The sequence below is a fragment of the Vombatus ursinus genome, unplaced genomic scaffold, assembly GCF_900497805.2.
Source record: "Vombatus ursinus unplaced genomic scaffold, bare-nosed wombat genome assembly UNPS02014932.1, whole genome shotgun sequence".
NCBI classification, from domain to species: Eukaryota; Metazoa; Chordata; class Mammalia; order Diprotodontia; family Vombatidae; genus Vombatus; species Vombatus ursinus.
The window spans coordinates 7735990-7751165 of NW_020954710.1; the positions used below are offsets into that span (position 1 = coordinate 7735990).

General features: G+C 40.3%; 1 protein-coding gene across 2 annotated transcripts in view; it reads left to right on the top strand.

The window, feature by feature from the left end:
• Window positions 1-14465: 14465 nt before the first annotated feature.
• Window positions 14466-15176, top strand: part of SLC2A5 (solute carrier family 2 member 5) — a 57009-nt gene continuing 56298 nt past the window's right edge. For both annotated transcript variants that reach the window (XM_027843971.1, XM_027843972.1), the window contains exon 1: window positions 14466-14718. In XM_027843971.1, coding sequence (XP_027699772.1) covers window positions 14677-14718 — 42 coding nt within the window. In that variant the 5' untranslated portion in view covers window positions 14466-14676. The remainder of the gene's footprint in view (window positions 14719-15176) is intronic.

The following is a 15176-nucleotide window of genomic DNA, read 5'->3' on the forward strand; positions in this document are numbered from 1 at the left end:
AAAATAAAGTCAAAATGGGTTCATGATTTAGATATAAAGGCTGATACTATAAGCAAACTGGGAGAGCAAGGAATAGTTTACCTGTCAGATCTATGGAGAACAGAAGAATTCAAGACCAAACAGGAGATAGAGAACAATACGAAAAGCAAAATACATAATTCTGATTACATTAACTTGAAAAGTTTTTGCACAAAGACAATGGAAGGTAGAAAACTGGGAAAGAATTTTTACAACCAGTCTCTCTGATAAGGGCCTTGTTTCTAAAATATATAGAGAATTAAGTCAAATTTATAAGAATATAAGACATTCTCCAATTGATAAATGGTCAAAGGATATGAACAGACAGTTCTCAGATGAAGAAATTAAAGCCATCTATAGTCATATGAAAAAATGCTCTAAATCACTACTGATTAGAGAAACAAAAATCAAAACAACTCTGAGGTACCACATCACACCTATCAGAATGGCCAACATGACAAAACAGGAAAATGATAAATGTTGGAGAAGACGTGGGAAAATTGGAACACTAATGTATTGGTGGTGGAGTTTTGAAATGATACAACCATTTTGGAGAGCAATTTGAAACTATGCCCAAAGGACCATCAAACTGTGCATACCCTTTGACCCAGCAGTAGCACTTCTAGGGCTATACCCCAAAGAGATCATACAAATGGGAAAAGGACCCACACGCACAAAAATATTCATAGCAGCTCTTTTTGTGGTGGCAAAGAATTGGAAATTGAGAGGATGCCCATTAATTGGGGAATGGCCGAGCAAGTTGTGTTACATGAATGTAATGGAATACCATTGTGCTATAAGAAATGATAAACAGGCCGACTTCAGAAAAACCTGGAAAGACTTGTATGGTCTGATGCTGAGTGAAGTGAGCAGAACCAGGAGAATGTTGTACACAATAACAGCCACATTGTGTGATGACTAGTATTGATAAACTTAACCCTTCCCAGCAATACAAGGATCTAAGACATCTCCAGAGGCCTCATGATGGAAAATGCTATCCACATTCAAAGAAAGAACTATGGAAGTTGAATTGCTATTTTTTTTCTCTTCTGTTGAGTTTTGTTTCCTCTTTCTGGTGGTTCCTCCTATTGGTTTTAATTTTTACTTGCAACATCACTAATGTGAAAATATGTTTAATAGGAATGTAAATGTATAGCCTATATCAGATTGTGCGCCATCTTGGGGAGGGTGGTGGGGAGGAAGGGGGAGAAAAATTTTAAACTCAAAAGCGTATGGAAGTGATTATTGATAAATCAAAATAAATTAATTAAAAAAAAGAAAGAAAGAAAAGCTGCTGGGGACAGCTAGGTGGCACAGTGGATAGAGCTCCAGCCTTGGAGTCAGGAGGACCTGAGTTCAAATCTGTCCTCAGACACTTGACACTTACTAGCTGTGTGACCCTGGGCAAGTCACTTAACCGCAATTGCTCACCAAAAAGCAATAAATAAATGAAGTATTAAAAAAAAGAAAGTGCTGATCTGGAAAGGTAGATCTGGGTTCAAATCCTGCTGCCACTTACTACTTATGTGATCTTGGGGAAATCATTTAAGCTCTCTGGGCCTCAGTTTTCTCTTCTGTAAAATGAAAGGGTTGGTCTAGACCAGGGCTTCTTAAATTTTTCCCACTTGCGACCCCTTTTCTCATTTCTTGGTCTTTATGTGTTCAGAAACCTTTTACTGTTGTCAAAAGTTTCACAACCTCAACCCACAGTTTAAGAAGTGCTGGTCTAAAAATAAAAAAATTTTTTAAATTTTAAAAAAATTTTTTAAAAAAGCGCTGGCCTAGATGACGTCTAAAGCCCTTCCTACCTCTAAATCCTATGATACTATTCCATTCTTTAAATATTTATTAAGTTCCTGCTGTGTTTCAGATACATTGGTCAGTCAACCAACATTTATTAAGCACTTACTATGTGCCAAGCTAGATAGGCACTAAGGATACACGAAGGATACAAAGTTCCTGCCCCCAGGGAGCCTACATTCTATTAGAATGAAACATCTACAGATGTTGTTTATCCTTCATTTTTGAAGAGGATCAGTGACATCACAGGGTGATGTCTTGACTCATGCATGAATTAAATTTAAGTGAGGCAGAGTTTCCCAAAGTCATCGGCCTCACTCTCTTTGCCAGAGGCATCGTGACTCTGTCTTGTCCAATGATAGGACAAAAGCCAGAACGACTGGTGGTAGCCCAGCATGCAATGGATGACCTTGGCCTTGGTTGGATGACCAAGCTCTGAGTGCTCCCCAGCGCCTGCTTCAGCCGCCTTCATGTCAGTTGGAATGACGTATTCTCATCCACCCATGACACCAGGGAACGTCTTCACAGGTTTGGGGGAGACATGCCCCTAACTCACCTACAGGTTTGAGACCTGTCAACTACCCTCAACCTGGCTTAGCCCTGGTTTAGCAGAGATGGTTTTACCAGGGTGTGACCGTTATGCACGCTACGGCTTCTTGGAGCCCAATCTCCTGCTCTGTATATTTGCAGTTTTTGCCCATCTCTGGAATGGACAGATACAAGCAAGTACAAGTTTCAGAGTGTCCCAAAAATCTTAGTGCAGTTTTAAACTTTGACAGCTTATGCAGAGTATGTATTTTGGAGGGAATGTGTCTATGAAGGGCAGGTTGTTAAATACAGAACAGGAGGTTCCAGAGGTCAGGAAGAACAGGATGTGGACATAAGAGGGATGGGGGCTGTCACTGATAGGTTTGAGGAAACTGGAAGTGGGAAGTCCCTTCAGCCTAGGCAGCCTCCCAAGTGGAACCACAGGGCAGCAGACTAGCAAATCCTTTGCAGAAGCTAATATAATGTTGCTTCAATGATCAGTGCCAAGCAAGTGGAGGAAAGCTTTGGTAAAGATGATGTCCATCTTTGGTCCCACCTGATGGTCAAGGCAGGGGAGAGTGCAGTCCTGAAGCCTGGCTAGGCGTGTTTGAAGTGGTCACTCCCAAGGCCCAGGGCTCCCTCCAGTGTTGAAGGAGGCTCAGGAGGGCCTTTGTCCTGGGGCCAGTGACCAGTATAAAGTGGGAGGGGCAGCACTGTGGATGTCCTACAGATGTGCATTCTGAGATTGGAGCATGGGGAAGCAGAGGGGGTATTGTATTCCACATCTGCACAGTGGGAACCCACTCCAGCAAAATCATGCTCCTTGGAGTATATATAAATAATTTTAAAAGCCCTTTGTCACCATCTAAAACACTGGATCTTTGGCTTTCATAAAATCTGTCGTTATTGCACGTTCTCTCTCTGTCTCTCTCTCTGTCTCTCTCTCTCTCTCTCTCTCTCTCTGTCCTCTCTTTCTCTCTCTCTCTCTCTTTCTCTCTCTCTCTGCCTCCTCACTCTCCTCTCTCTCCACCTTTTCCCCTTCCTCTTCTCCCTCTTCCCCTTCCTTCTCTCCCCCTTTTCCCTTCCGCTTTTCTTCTTTCTCACTCTCCCCCTCCTTCCTCCCCTCTCTCTTCCCTCAACCCTCTTTTTACCCTCCCCCACTTCAAAAAAGAAATTAAAGCTCAATTAACCACTGGGAAAAAATAGCTCGTCCCAATTAGCCTTCTATTGCTTGGCCCAGGAGCCGCCCAGAATGGAAGCTGCAGACAGGCCACGGTGGGCCTGAAACCCTTCCAGGCCTTAAGGGCAGAGGGCCCTAGGCCTAGAAGCAGAATAGAGCTTGGAGTCCAAGCTATTTCACAATGGAAAGGGCTGCCCGCCCTTGCAGAAGTGGAGTCCTCGGACTAGAAGGTTAGTAAAGAAAGGCAAGATGACCACCAGATGGCGCTGTTGTAAAAAGACTCCTAATGGCATCTAGGTGAAACCAGATGGACTCCAAGGTCTGAAATTCAGTGAAAAGAGGCAGCAACCATATGTAGTGAATTCAGTGTTTATTGAACTGAATGGAAGAGAAGTTTCTGATAAAAGGAAGGAAATCTTCACTAAATACTTACTCTGTAAGTACATATTATATTATGTTAATTAGATCATATCATCTGATCCTCACACGATCCTTGGGAGGGTGGGTGCTGTTATTATCCCCATTTTACAGTTGAGGAAACTGAGGCAGACAAGGTGACATGCCCAGGGTCACACAGATATTAAATGTCTCCGACTGGATTTGAGCTTAGGTCTTCCTGACTTTAAGCCCAGCACTCTACTGAGCCACCTAGCCTCATGGTGCTACCTCGTTGCCTCTAAAGGGGGTCTGGGCAGCTGGGAGAGGCTTGACTCACTGCCCACATGGGTGACAGGTTCCTTCGGCCCAGTTCTCACGGAACCTAAGCACACAGGGAAAACAACAAAATCTTAATGAAAGCCACTGGGATAGTGTAGAATTTATTAAGCACTTACTATGTGCCAGGCTACAAAGAAAGGTGCTTTCACAGAAGCTTACAGTTTAACATGGAGAAATGACATGCAAGCTACGAGACACAACAATAAATTGGAGGGAATCGAAGAAGGAAAGCACTAGTGTTAAGGAGGACCGGGAAAAGCTTCTTGCAGAAGGTGGGATTTTAGCTGGGACTTAAAGAAAAATGGAGATGAGGAGGAAGAACGTTCCAGGCATGGCAGACAGACAGTGAAAATGCTTTGAGTCATGGTTGGAGCGTCTTGTTTGAGGAGCAGCCAGGAGGGCAGTGTCCCTGGATTACAGAGTTTGTAGTAGGGGTGGGAGAGTGGGGAGTGAGGCGTAAGGGGACTGGAAAGGTAGGAGGGGGTCAGGTTACGAAGGACTTTCAAAACCAGATAGGATGTTCCTTTGAGTCCCAACCGAAATCCCATCTTTTACTGCCTTCCCCAACCCCTCTGAATTCTAGTGCTCCCACTCTATTTCTCATTTATCCTGTATATAGTTTATTTATACATACTGGTTTGCATGTTATCTCCCCCATTAGACTGTACCTACCTGGCACCTGTTGTTATTCATTCATTCAGTCGTATCCCACTCTTCATAACCCCTTGGACCCTGGCACATCAGACCCTTCTCTTCTCCACTATCTCTCAAAGTCTGTCCAAGCTCACTTTCATTGTTTCCATGACACTACCTCTCCATCTCATCCTCTGCCATCTCCTTTTCCTTTTGCCTTCAAACTTTCCCAACAACAGGGTCTTTTCCAGTCTTTTCCCATCTTCTCATTATACAGCCAAAGTATTTAAGCTTCAGCTTCAGTATTTGTCCTTCCAGTGAATAGCCTGACTTAATCTCTTTAAGTATTGACTGATTCAATCTCCTTGCTGTCCAAGGAACTCTCAAAAGCCTTCTCCAGAACCACAATTCAAAAACGTCAATTCTTCAGCAGTCAGCTTTCCTTGTAGTCCAACTCGCAGCCATACATTGCTACTGGAAAAACCACAGCTTTGACTATATGGACCTTTGTCAGTAAGGTGATGTATCTGCTTTTTAGTATACTGTCCAAATTTGCCAAAGAATTCCTTTCAAGGAGCAAGCATTTTTTAATTTCATGGCTGCAGTCACCATCTACAGCGATCTTTGAGCCCAAGGATATAAAATCTGACACTGCTTCCGTTTCTTTCCCCTCTATTTGCCAGGAAGTGATGGGACCAGTTGCCAAGATCTTAGTTTTTGCATGTTAAGTTTCAAGCCAGCTTTTATACTCTTCTCTTACACTGTCACCAAGAGGCTTCTTAATTCTTCTTCACTTTCTGCCATCAGAGTGGTATCATCTGCATATCTGAGATTGCTGATATTTTTCCCAGCAACCTTAATCTGGCTTTGGATTCGGCCAGCCTGACATTTCCCACGATGTATTCTGCATATAAGTTAAATAAGCAAGGAGATAATATACATCCTTGTCATACTCCTTTTCCAAGCTTAAACCAAACAGTTATTCCATTTTTGGTTCTAACTGTTGCTTCTTGACCTGCATACAGGTTTCTCAGGAGACTAGTAAGATGATCTGGTACTCTCATGTCTTTGAGGACTTGCCACATTTTGTTGTGATCCCCACAGTTAAAGGCTTTGGTATAGTCAATGAAACAGATGTAAATGCTTTTCCCGAACTCCCTTGCTTTCTCCATAATACGGCAAATGTTGGCAATTTGGTCTCTAATTCCTCTGCCTCTTTGAAAACTAGTCTGCTCTTCTGGTAAATCTCAGTTCACACATTGCTGAAGCCTCGCTTGCAGAATCTCAAGTATAACCTTGTTGGCATGTGAAATGAGCATGATTGTTCAGTAATTTGAACATTCTTTGGTATTGCCCTTCTTTAGGATTGGGACACAAACTGATCTTTTCCAATCCAGTGGCCGATGTTGAGTTTTCCAAATTTGCTGGCATATTGAGTGCAGCACTTGAACAGCATCATCATTTGAAATAGCTCACCTGGAATTCTGTCACCTCCACTAGCCTACTTGATTTCATTCTCCAGGATGTCTCACTCTAGATCAGTACCACACTGTCATGGTTATCAGTGATATTAAGATCTTTCTTGTATAGTTCTTTTGTGTGTTCTTTTTAAAATTAATAAATTTATTTTTAGTTTTCAACAATCACTTCCACAAGCTTTTGAGTTTTAAATTTTCTGCCCCTCCCTCCCTACCTCTCTTCCCAAGATGGCATGCAATCTGATATAGACTCTATATATGTTTCTATTAAACATTTTCACATTAGTCATGTTGTAAAGAAGAATTAGAACCAATAGGAGAAGCCACAAGATAGAAGAAACAAAACAAAACAGAGGAAAAAACAAAAGAGCAAATAGTATGTTTCAATCTGCATTCAAACTCCATAGTTCTTTCTCTGGATGTGAATAGCACTTTCTATCATGAGACTGTTGGAGATGTCTTAGATCCTTGCATTGCTGAGAAGAGCTAAGTCTATCAAAGTTAGTCATCCCACAACATGACTGTTACTGTGTACAACATTCTCCTGGTTCTGCTCACTTCCCTCGGCATCAGTCCATACAAGTCTTTCCAGGTTTTTCTGAAGTCTGCCTGCTCATCATTTCTTATAGCACAATAGTATTCCATTACATTCATATAACGCAACTTGTTCAGCCACTCCCCAATTGATGGGCATCCATCAATTTCCAATTCTTTACCACCACACAAAGAACTGCAATAAATATTTTTGTACATGTGGGTCCTTTTCCCATTTGTATGATCTCTTTGGGAAAGAGCCCCAGAAGTGCTATTGCTGGGTCAAAGGGTATGCACATTTCTATAGCCCTTTGGGCATAATTCCAAATTGCTCTCCAAAATGGTTGGATCATTTCACAACTCCCCAATATTGCATTAGTGTTCCAATTTTCCCACATCTTCTCCAACATTTCTCATTTTCCTGTTTTGTCAAGTTGGTCAATCTGATAGGTGTGATGCAGTACCTCAGAGCTGTTTTGATTTGCATTTCTCTAATCAATAGTGATTTAGAGCATTCATCTGAGAACTGTCTGTTCATATCCTTTGACCATTTATCAATTGGGGAATGACTTGAATTTCTATAAATTTGACTTCGTTTTCTATATATTTTAGAAACGAGACCCTTATCAGAGAGAGTGGTTGTAAAAATTCTTTCCCAGTTTTCTGCTTCCCTCCTGCTCTTCGTTGCATTGGCTTTATTTATGCAAAAACTTTTCAATTTAATGTAATCAAAATTATCCATTTTGCATTTCATAATGTTCTCTGTCTCTTGTTTGGTCATAAATTCTTCTGTTCTCCATAAATCTGACAGGTAAACTATTCCTTGCTCTCCCAGTTTGCTTATAGTATCAGCCTTTATATCTAAATTTTGACTTTATTTTGGCATATGTTGTAAAATCTTGGTGTATACCTAGTTTCTACCATACTCTTTTCCAGGTTTCCCAGCAGTTTTGTTAAATAGTGAGTTCTTATCCCTGAAGTTGGGGTCTTTGGGTTTATCAAACAGTAGATTACAGTCATTGACTACTGTGTCTTGCATACCTAACCTATTCCACTGATCCACCACTTTATTTCTTAACCAGTACCAAATAGTTTTGATGATTGATGCTTTATAGTACAATTTAAGATCTGGAACTGCTAGGCCACCTTCCCTAGCATTTCTTTTCATTAGTTCCCTTGATATTCTGGATCTTTTGTTCTTCCAAATGAATCTTGTTGTTATTTTTTCTAGCTTTATAAAATAATTTTTTGGTAGTTTGATTGGTATGGCATTGAATAAGTTAATTAATTTAGGTAGAATTGTCATTTGTATTATATTAGCTCGGCCTACCCATGAGCAACTGATGTTTTTCCAATTATTTAGACCTGATTTTATTTTTGTGAAAAGTGTTTTGTAATTGTGTTCATAGAGTTCCTGGGTTTGTTTCAGGAGGTAGACTCCTAAATATTTTATAATGTCTACATTAAGTTTAAATGGAATTTCTCTTTCTATCTCTTGCTGTTGGGCTTTGTTGGTTATAGAAATGCCAATGATTTATGTGGGTTTATTTTATAAACTGCAACTTTGCTAAAGTTGTTTATTATTTCAAGAATTTTTTACTTAATTCTCTAGGCTTCTCTAAGTATATCATCATATCCTCTGCAGAGTGATAGCTTTGTTTCTTCTTTGCCTATTCTACTACCTTCAATTTCTTTTTCTTCTCTTATTGCTAAAGCTAACATTTCTAGTATCATATTGAACAGCAGTGGTGATAATGGACATCTTTGTTTCACCCCTGATCTTATTGGAAATGCTTCAAGCTTATCCCCATTATATATAATACTTACGGAAGGTTTTAGGTAGATGCTACTTATCATTTTAAGGAAGACTCCATTTGTTCCTATACTCTCTAGTGTTTTTATTGGGAATGGATGTTGTATTTTGTCAAAAGCTTTTTCTGCATCTATTTTCTGCACATGATAATCATGTGGTTTCTGTTAGTTTTGTTGTTGATATGCTCAATTATGCTGATAGTTTTCCTAATATTGAACCAGCCCTGCATTCCTGGTATAAATCCTACCTGGTCATAGTGTATTATTCTTGTGATAAGTTCCTGTAATCTATTTGCTAATATTTTGTTTAAAATTTTTGTATCTATAGTCATTAAAGAAATTGGTCTACAATTTTCTTTCTCTGTTTTGACTCTTCCTGGTTTAGGTATCAGCACCATATCTGTATCATAAAAAAAATTTGGTAAGACTCCTTCTTCACCTATTTTCCCAAATAGTCTATATGGTATTGGAATTAAATGTTTGATAGAATTTACATGTAAATCCATCTGGCCCTGGAGATTTTTTCCTAGGGAGTTCATCAATGGCTTGTTCAATTTCTTTTTCTGAGATGGGATTATTTAAGTATTTTACTTCCTCTTCTGTTAATCTGGGCAATTTATATTTTTATAAATATTCATCCATTTCACTAAGATTGTTAAATGTATTGGCATACAGTTGGGCAAAATAGCTCCTAATTATTGTTTTGATTTCCTCTTCATTGATGGTGAATTCACTCTTTTCATTTTTGGTACTGGTAATTTGGTTTTCTTCTTTCTTTTTTTTTAATTAAATTAATGAAAGGTTTATCTATTTTATTGTTGGGTTTTTTTTTTTCATAAAACCAGCTAGTTTTATTTATTAGTTCAATAGTTTTCTTAATTTCAGTTTTATTATTCTCTCCTTTGGTTTTCAGTATTTCTAATTTGGTTTTTAATTGGGGATTTTTTAATTTGTCCTTTTTCTAGTTTTTTTTAGTTGCATGCCCAATTCATTGATATCCTCTTTCTCTGTTTTATTCATGTAAGAATTTAGAGATATAAAACTTCCCCTAAGAATTGCTTTCACTGCATCCCATAAGTTTTGGTATGTTGTCTCATTATTGTCATTCTCTTGGATGAAGTTATTGATTGTTTCTATGTTTTGTTGTTTGACCCACTCATTGTTTAGGATTAAATTATTTAGTTCCCAATTAATTTTTAGTCTAGCTTTCCATGGCCCTGTATTACATGTAATTTTTATTACATCATGATCTGAAAAAGATGCATTTAATATTTCTGCCTTTCTGCATTGAATTATGAGGTTTTTATGACCTAGTACATGGTCAGTTTTTGAGTAAGTGCCATGTACTGCTGAGAAAAAAGTATATTCCTTTCTATCTCCATTCAGTTTTCTCCAGAGGTCTACCATATCTAACTTTTCTAAAATTCTATTCACCTCCTTAACTTCTTTCTAGTTTATTTTATGGTTATATTTATCTAGTTCAGAGATCTCTTGTCATTCTATTGTTTTCTTCTATTTCTTTCCACTGCTCATTTAAGAAAAACCTTATCTCGCCTTGATATTCTCAACAATTCTGCATTCAGTTGGGTATCTCTTTCCTTTTTTCATTTCCCTTTCCCTTCCTTCTTTCCTCAACTATTTTCAAAGCCTCATTAGACCATTTTGCTTTCTTGCTCTTCTTTTTCTTTAAAATGTTTTTTGTCGCTGCCTCCTGTGCAATATTGTAAACCTCTATCCGTAGTTCCTCAGGCACTCTATCTACCAGATCTACTCTCTTAAATTTATTTCACACTTCTACTTTATATTCATAAGTGATGTTATTTAGGTCATAACTATGTGGTTTGATGGTTTTCCCTACTTTCTTCAATTTAAGTCTGAATTTTGCAATGAGAAGCTCATGGTCTGAGTTACAGTCAGCTCTAGATCTTGTTTTAACTGGCAGTATTGAACTTCACCATCTTTGGCTGTAATCTGATTTCTATATTAACAATCTGGTGATGTCCACGTGTAGAGTGACCTTTTGGGTTATTAAAAAATTTTTGTTATGACCAACAAGTTGTCTCAACAAAACTCTGTTTGTCTCTGCCCTGCTTCATTTTGTACTCCAAGGTCAAACTTGCCTGTTATTCTGATTGTCTTCTGATTTCCTCCTTTAGCATTCCGATCCCGTAAGATGAATGTGATATCTTTTTTTGGTGTTACTTCTAGAAGATGTTGTAGGTCTTCATAGAACTGAGCAACTTTGATCTCTTTGGCATCAGTGGTTGGAGCATAGACTTGTATTACTTTGATGTTGAACACTTTGCCTTGGATTTGAACAGATTCCAATAAATACCATTCTGTTATTTTTGAGATTATACCCCATTTTTTCAGCCTTTTATTGACTATGAGTAATTGTTTGAGGCTGCATTTGAACTCATGAGCATGAGTCTTCCTGATTCCATGCCAGGTGCTCTATCTACTGCAGAACCTAGCTGTTCCACCTGGCACTTAGAGGTACTTAATAAATGTTTATTGATTGATACACTGAAATCTGAAGGTAATTGGGAACCACCAGTGTATTGAGTAGGGGAGTGACTCTCGCTTTAGAACGATCAATTTGGCAGCTGAACAGAAGGTGGATTAGAGTGGGGAAGAGACTTGAAGCAGGCTTACCTACCAGCAGCTATTGTGATAATATAGGCATGAGAAGATGAGGGCCTACCCCAAGGTGGTGGCAGGGTCAGAAGAGAAGGAAGAGTATTCAACAGATGTTGGGAAGGTAGAATTGAGAGGACTAGAGACTCCCACAGCTTCATTTCATTTCATAGATTTAGAAGATCTGGAGCAGTCCTCAGAGGTCAACAAGTCCAACCCTCCACATTCTACAGAAGAGGAGGTTGAGGTTTAGAGACGTGATTTGTCCCTGGGAAGGGAGGATTTGAACCCAGGTTTTCCTGATGCCAGAGCTCTATCCACTACCCACAGCACCCATCTAGTTCTTGTCCTTTACTTTATCTTTCAGAATTCCACAACTGAGATGTTAACTTACTCTGGATATGGCCGACTTCCTATTTGGGGGCAATTACCTCCATTTTATACAGATTGGGAGTACAAGTAACAGCTAAGAGGCTGAGGGTCTGGATTCAGAGCTAAGCTTTTGATTACTAGTGATATGACCTGGGACCACCCCAACCCATTCTCTGGGCCTCAGTTTCTTCATTATAGATTGAGGTGGTTGGACTGGATTATCTCTATGATCTAGTCTGGTTAGCTCTAAATCATTGGGCAGCTAGGTTGTGCAGTGGAGAGAGCCCTGGGCTTGGAGTCTGGAGTTCAAATCCAGCCTCAGACACCTACTAGCTGAATGACCCTGGTGGAGTCCCTTGACTTTTGTGTGTCTCAGTGTCCTCAGCTGCATAATGGGGAAAATAAATGGCACCTCCCTCCAAAGGTTGTTGTGAGGAACAAGTTAAATGATATGTGTAATGAGCTTAGTAAACAATAAAGAGCTTGGAGTTAGAATGGTAGATAGAGTTTAGTTTAAAGAATCTTTTTTTTTCCCTCTAGAGACTGACAATATGTTTATGACCAGTATGACACTGGACTGTCCCCTTGGTATCATTCATAGATCATAGTTTTTAAAACTGGAAGAAACTTTAAAAACCACGTTGGACAACCCTCTCATTTGGTGATTTCTGTTTTTCAGTCGTGTCCGACTTTTTGTGATCCCATTTGGGGTTTTCTTGGCAAAAATACTAGAGGGGTTTGCCATTTCCCTCTCCAGCTCATTTGACAGATGAGAAAACTGAAGCAAACAGGGTTAAATGACTTGCCCAAGGTCACACAACATAAATGTCAGAGGTGGAATTCAAAGGCTCCAATGTACTCTATCCATTCCACCAGTATCTTTTAAAGAGTCCTGTCCAGGTTTGTATGGAACCAGTATATATCAACTGAAATTGATTGCTAAATTTTTGGTGTGAACTTTTACTCTTGGACAAATTCAAGACTTGGTTTATTATCATGTTGTTCAGTCCTGTCTTACTCTTTCAGGACCCTGTGAACCATAGCAGACCAAACTCTTCTATCCTCTACTATCTCTCAAAGTCTGAGTTCATGTGCATTGTTTCCATGATCCTAGCTATATGGATAGCTCATCCTCTGCTGGCCCCCATTCTTTTTGCCTTCAATCTTTCCCAAAATTTCCAATGAGCCTTTTCCAATGAGTCGTCTCTTCTCATTATATGGCTAAAGTATTTCAACTTCATCTTCAGTATTTGACCTTTCAGTGAATAGACCTTTCACTGAAATAATTTCTTTTAAGTATTAACTGATTTGATCTCCTTGATGTCCAAGGTGTTAGAAAAATCTGAAACAAAAGTCTACTACAGGGAGTGAATGAAGGAAAGTCTTTATTACACTTCTCTCAGGAGAAGCAGGCACAACACACTTTAGTAGCACGTGGGCATTGGTTCAGTGGTAGAATCAACTTTTAAATCATTAGTAAAATTCATACTCCACCCATCAGGGCTCCTATTGGTTTAGTTCATCTGAGTTATACCCTTCCTGGACAGCCCACCACATGTTCGTCCATGTTCTGTTAACTCCACCCACTTCATGGGTCCCATGTTCAAAAATGGCGACTCTCTCTGCCCTTGGGGTGTGTCAGTTCATATTCAATAAGCTTATTAAGCAAGCGCAGTGGAGAAAAGCCTTTGCCAAGTGGAGGCCCCATCCTTGAACCTGGCTGGTTGTAACCAGTTTAGCCTCTAGGGCTCTTTTTTAAGAACTAGTTGTTTACAGAAAAGTTTGGAGTACTTTCTGATTGGTTGAGGGACTATCCACAAGATGTTGGAATTTCTTATCCTGCTGTGGAAGCCTAACCCCCTAAAATCTTTCTTACACAAGGGACTCTCAGAAGTCTTCTCCAGCACCACTGATGAGGTCTAGAGGTTAGGGGTCCTGGAACCCCAAGATCCTGCCCGAAAGAATTCGACCCAAGCCTTCTTTCAGCCAAAAACAAGGTTTATCGAAGATTCGCCTTATTAGCTAGACTCCTAAGGAATCTGAGCATCTGTGGGCTATTGGCTTGGTTTTAGGAATCAGAGCAGTGGCTAGATTATAAGAACCCCAGCATCTTAATGGAAACAAGATGGACCTTATACACAGAAAGACTGTGGGAGGGATCTAGCAGGGGCCATGTAGTTTGGGGTGACTGGAGGAGGGGTCTAAGGAGATCTGGATGGGAGTAGCCAGTAAACTGAGGTGAACAGAACTCAGGGGACCTGGACAATGGAGCCTAGCTAGGATTAAGTGTGGGAAATGGCCAGGGGCCATAGGGAGGCAAGACAATGGAGGGGAGATTGGGTGTAGCTACAATGAAAGGCCAGTTGATGGGATTATAGCCTCAGGGGAACGCCAGAGATTTGGCCTTGTGGGAAAGTCCAGGGTTTTTCCTTTCTGGGGCCCAGATTTCAACCCCTTCACCTAGTACTTACTAAGTACCTATTAAATCTTGTATCTTAATTTGAAACACATATCATTTGCATAATGAGGTCTTAAGAATAGCCAGCATTCCTCCCAAGAATCCAATCAGAATTGGGCCAGGACTGCCCCTCTTCTCCACCCCCCTCCCATTTTAGGTATCTCTCCTCCTGGTTACCTACCTCCCAGTCAAAAGGCTGCTCTTAAGACAGGTATGTGCTGACTCATAGACTCGTAAGGCTCAGCCCACCAGGGAGGGCAACTCTGAAAACCAGAAGCATAAACACTAGAGAGAAAGAACAGCCTGGGAAGTCAAGGCTCTGCCTAGAGGGAAACGAACATTGCCTTCCCTCTAAAGATCCCAGGAAGATAAGGAAAGTGGGACCAGGGTTGGATCAGTCCCAACTGCTCCCTCACAAGGCTAGCCCCCACAGCTAAAGATTTCTGAGCAGTCCCTCCTGGTCCTAAGCCTTTCTAGCTGCTTTACTTGGAACCCCAGCAAGACCCGGGATGTGTACCAGCAAAGTTTCCAGCCGTGCTGATGATCCAGGGGTGAGTATGGATCCTGGCAACCTGTTCTGTTTTGGAGTCAGGGAGGGATGCAAACTCTCAGTCTCAGCCTTAGCCTCTGTCTTCGCTTGTCCTATCCCTTTGTGCCTTTTGGCTTCCAAAGATGAGAGGGAGGCATTTCCAGTGGAAAGGAGGCTGAATTTGGAGTCTGTAGGACCTGGGGATTCGAATCCGGCCCCTGCCTTTTAGCTATTTGACCTTAAATAGGACACATAACTTCTTGCCTCGGTATCCAAACCTGTAAAATGAAGTGGTTGGATTAAATGGTTTCTGAGGTCCCTTCTGGCTATAGATACATGATTATATGCCCTTGTTTACCCCCTGGCAATAACTTCCTATCCCCACCTCACTTAAAACTTATCAGCCAGTTCTTAACTGTTATTCAACCGTCTTTTTTTTTTTTTTGTTATTCCCTGTATGGGACATCCCACATCGCCTGT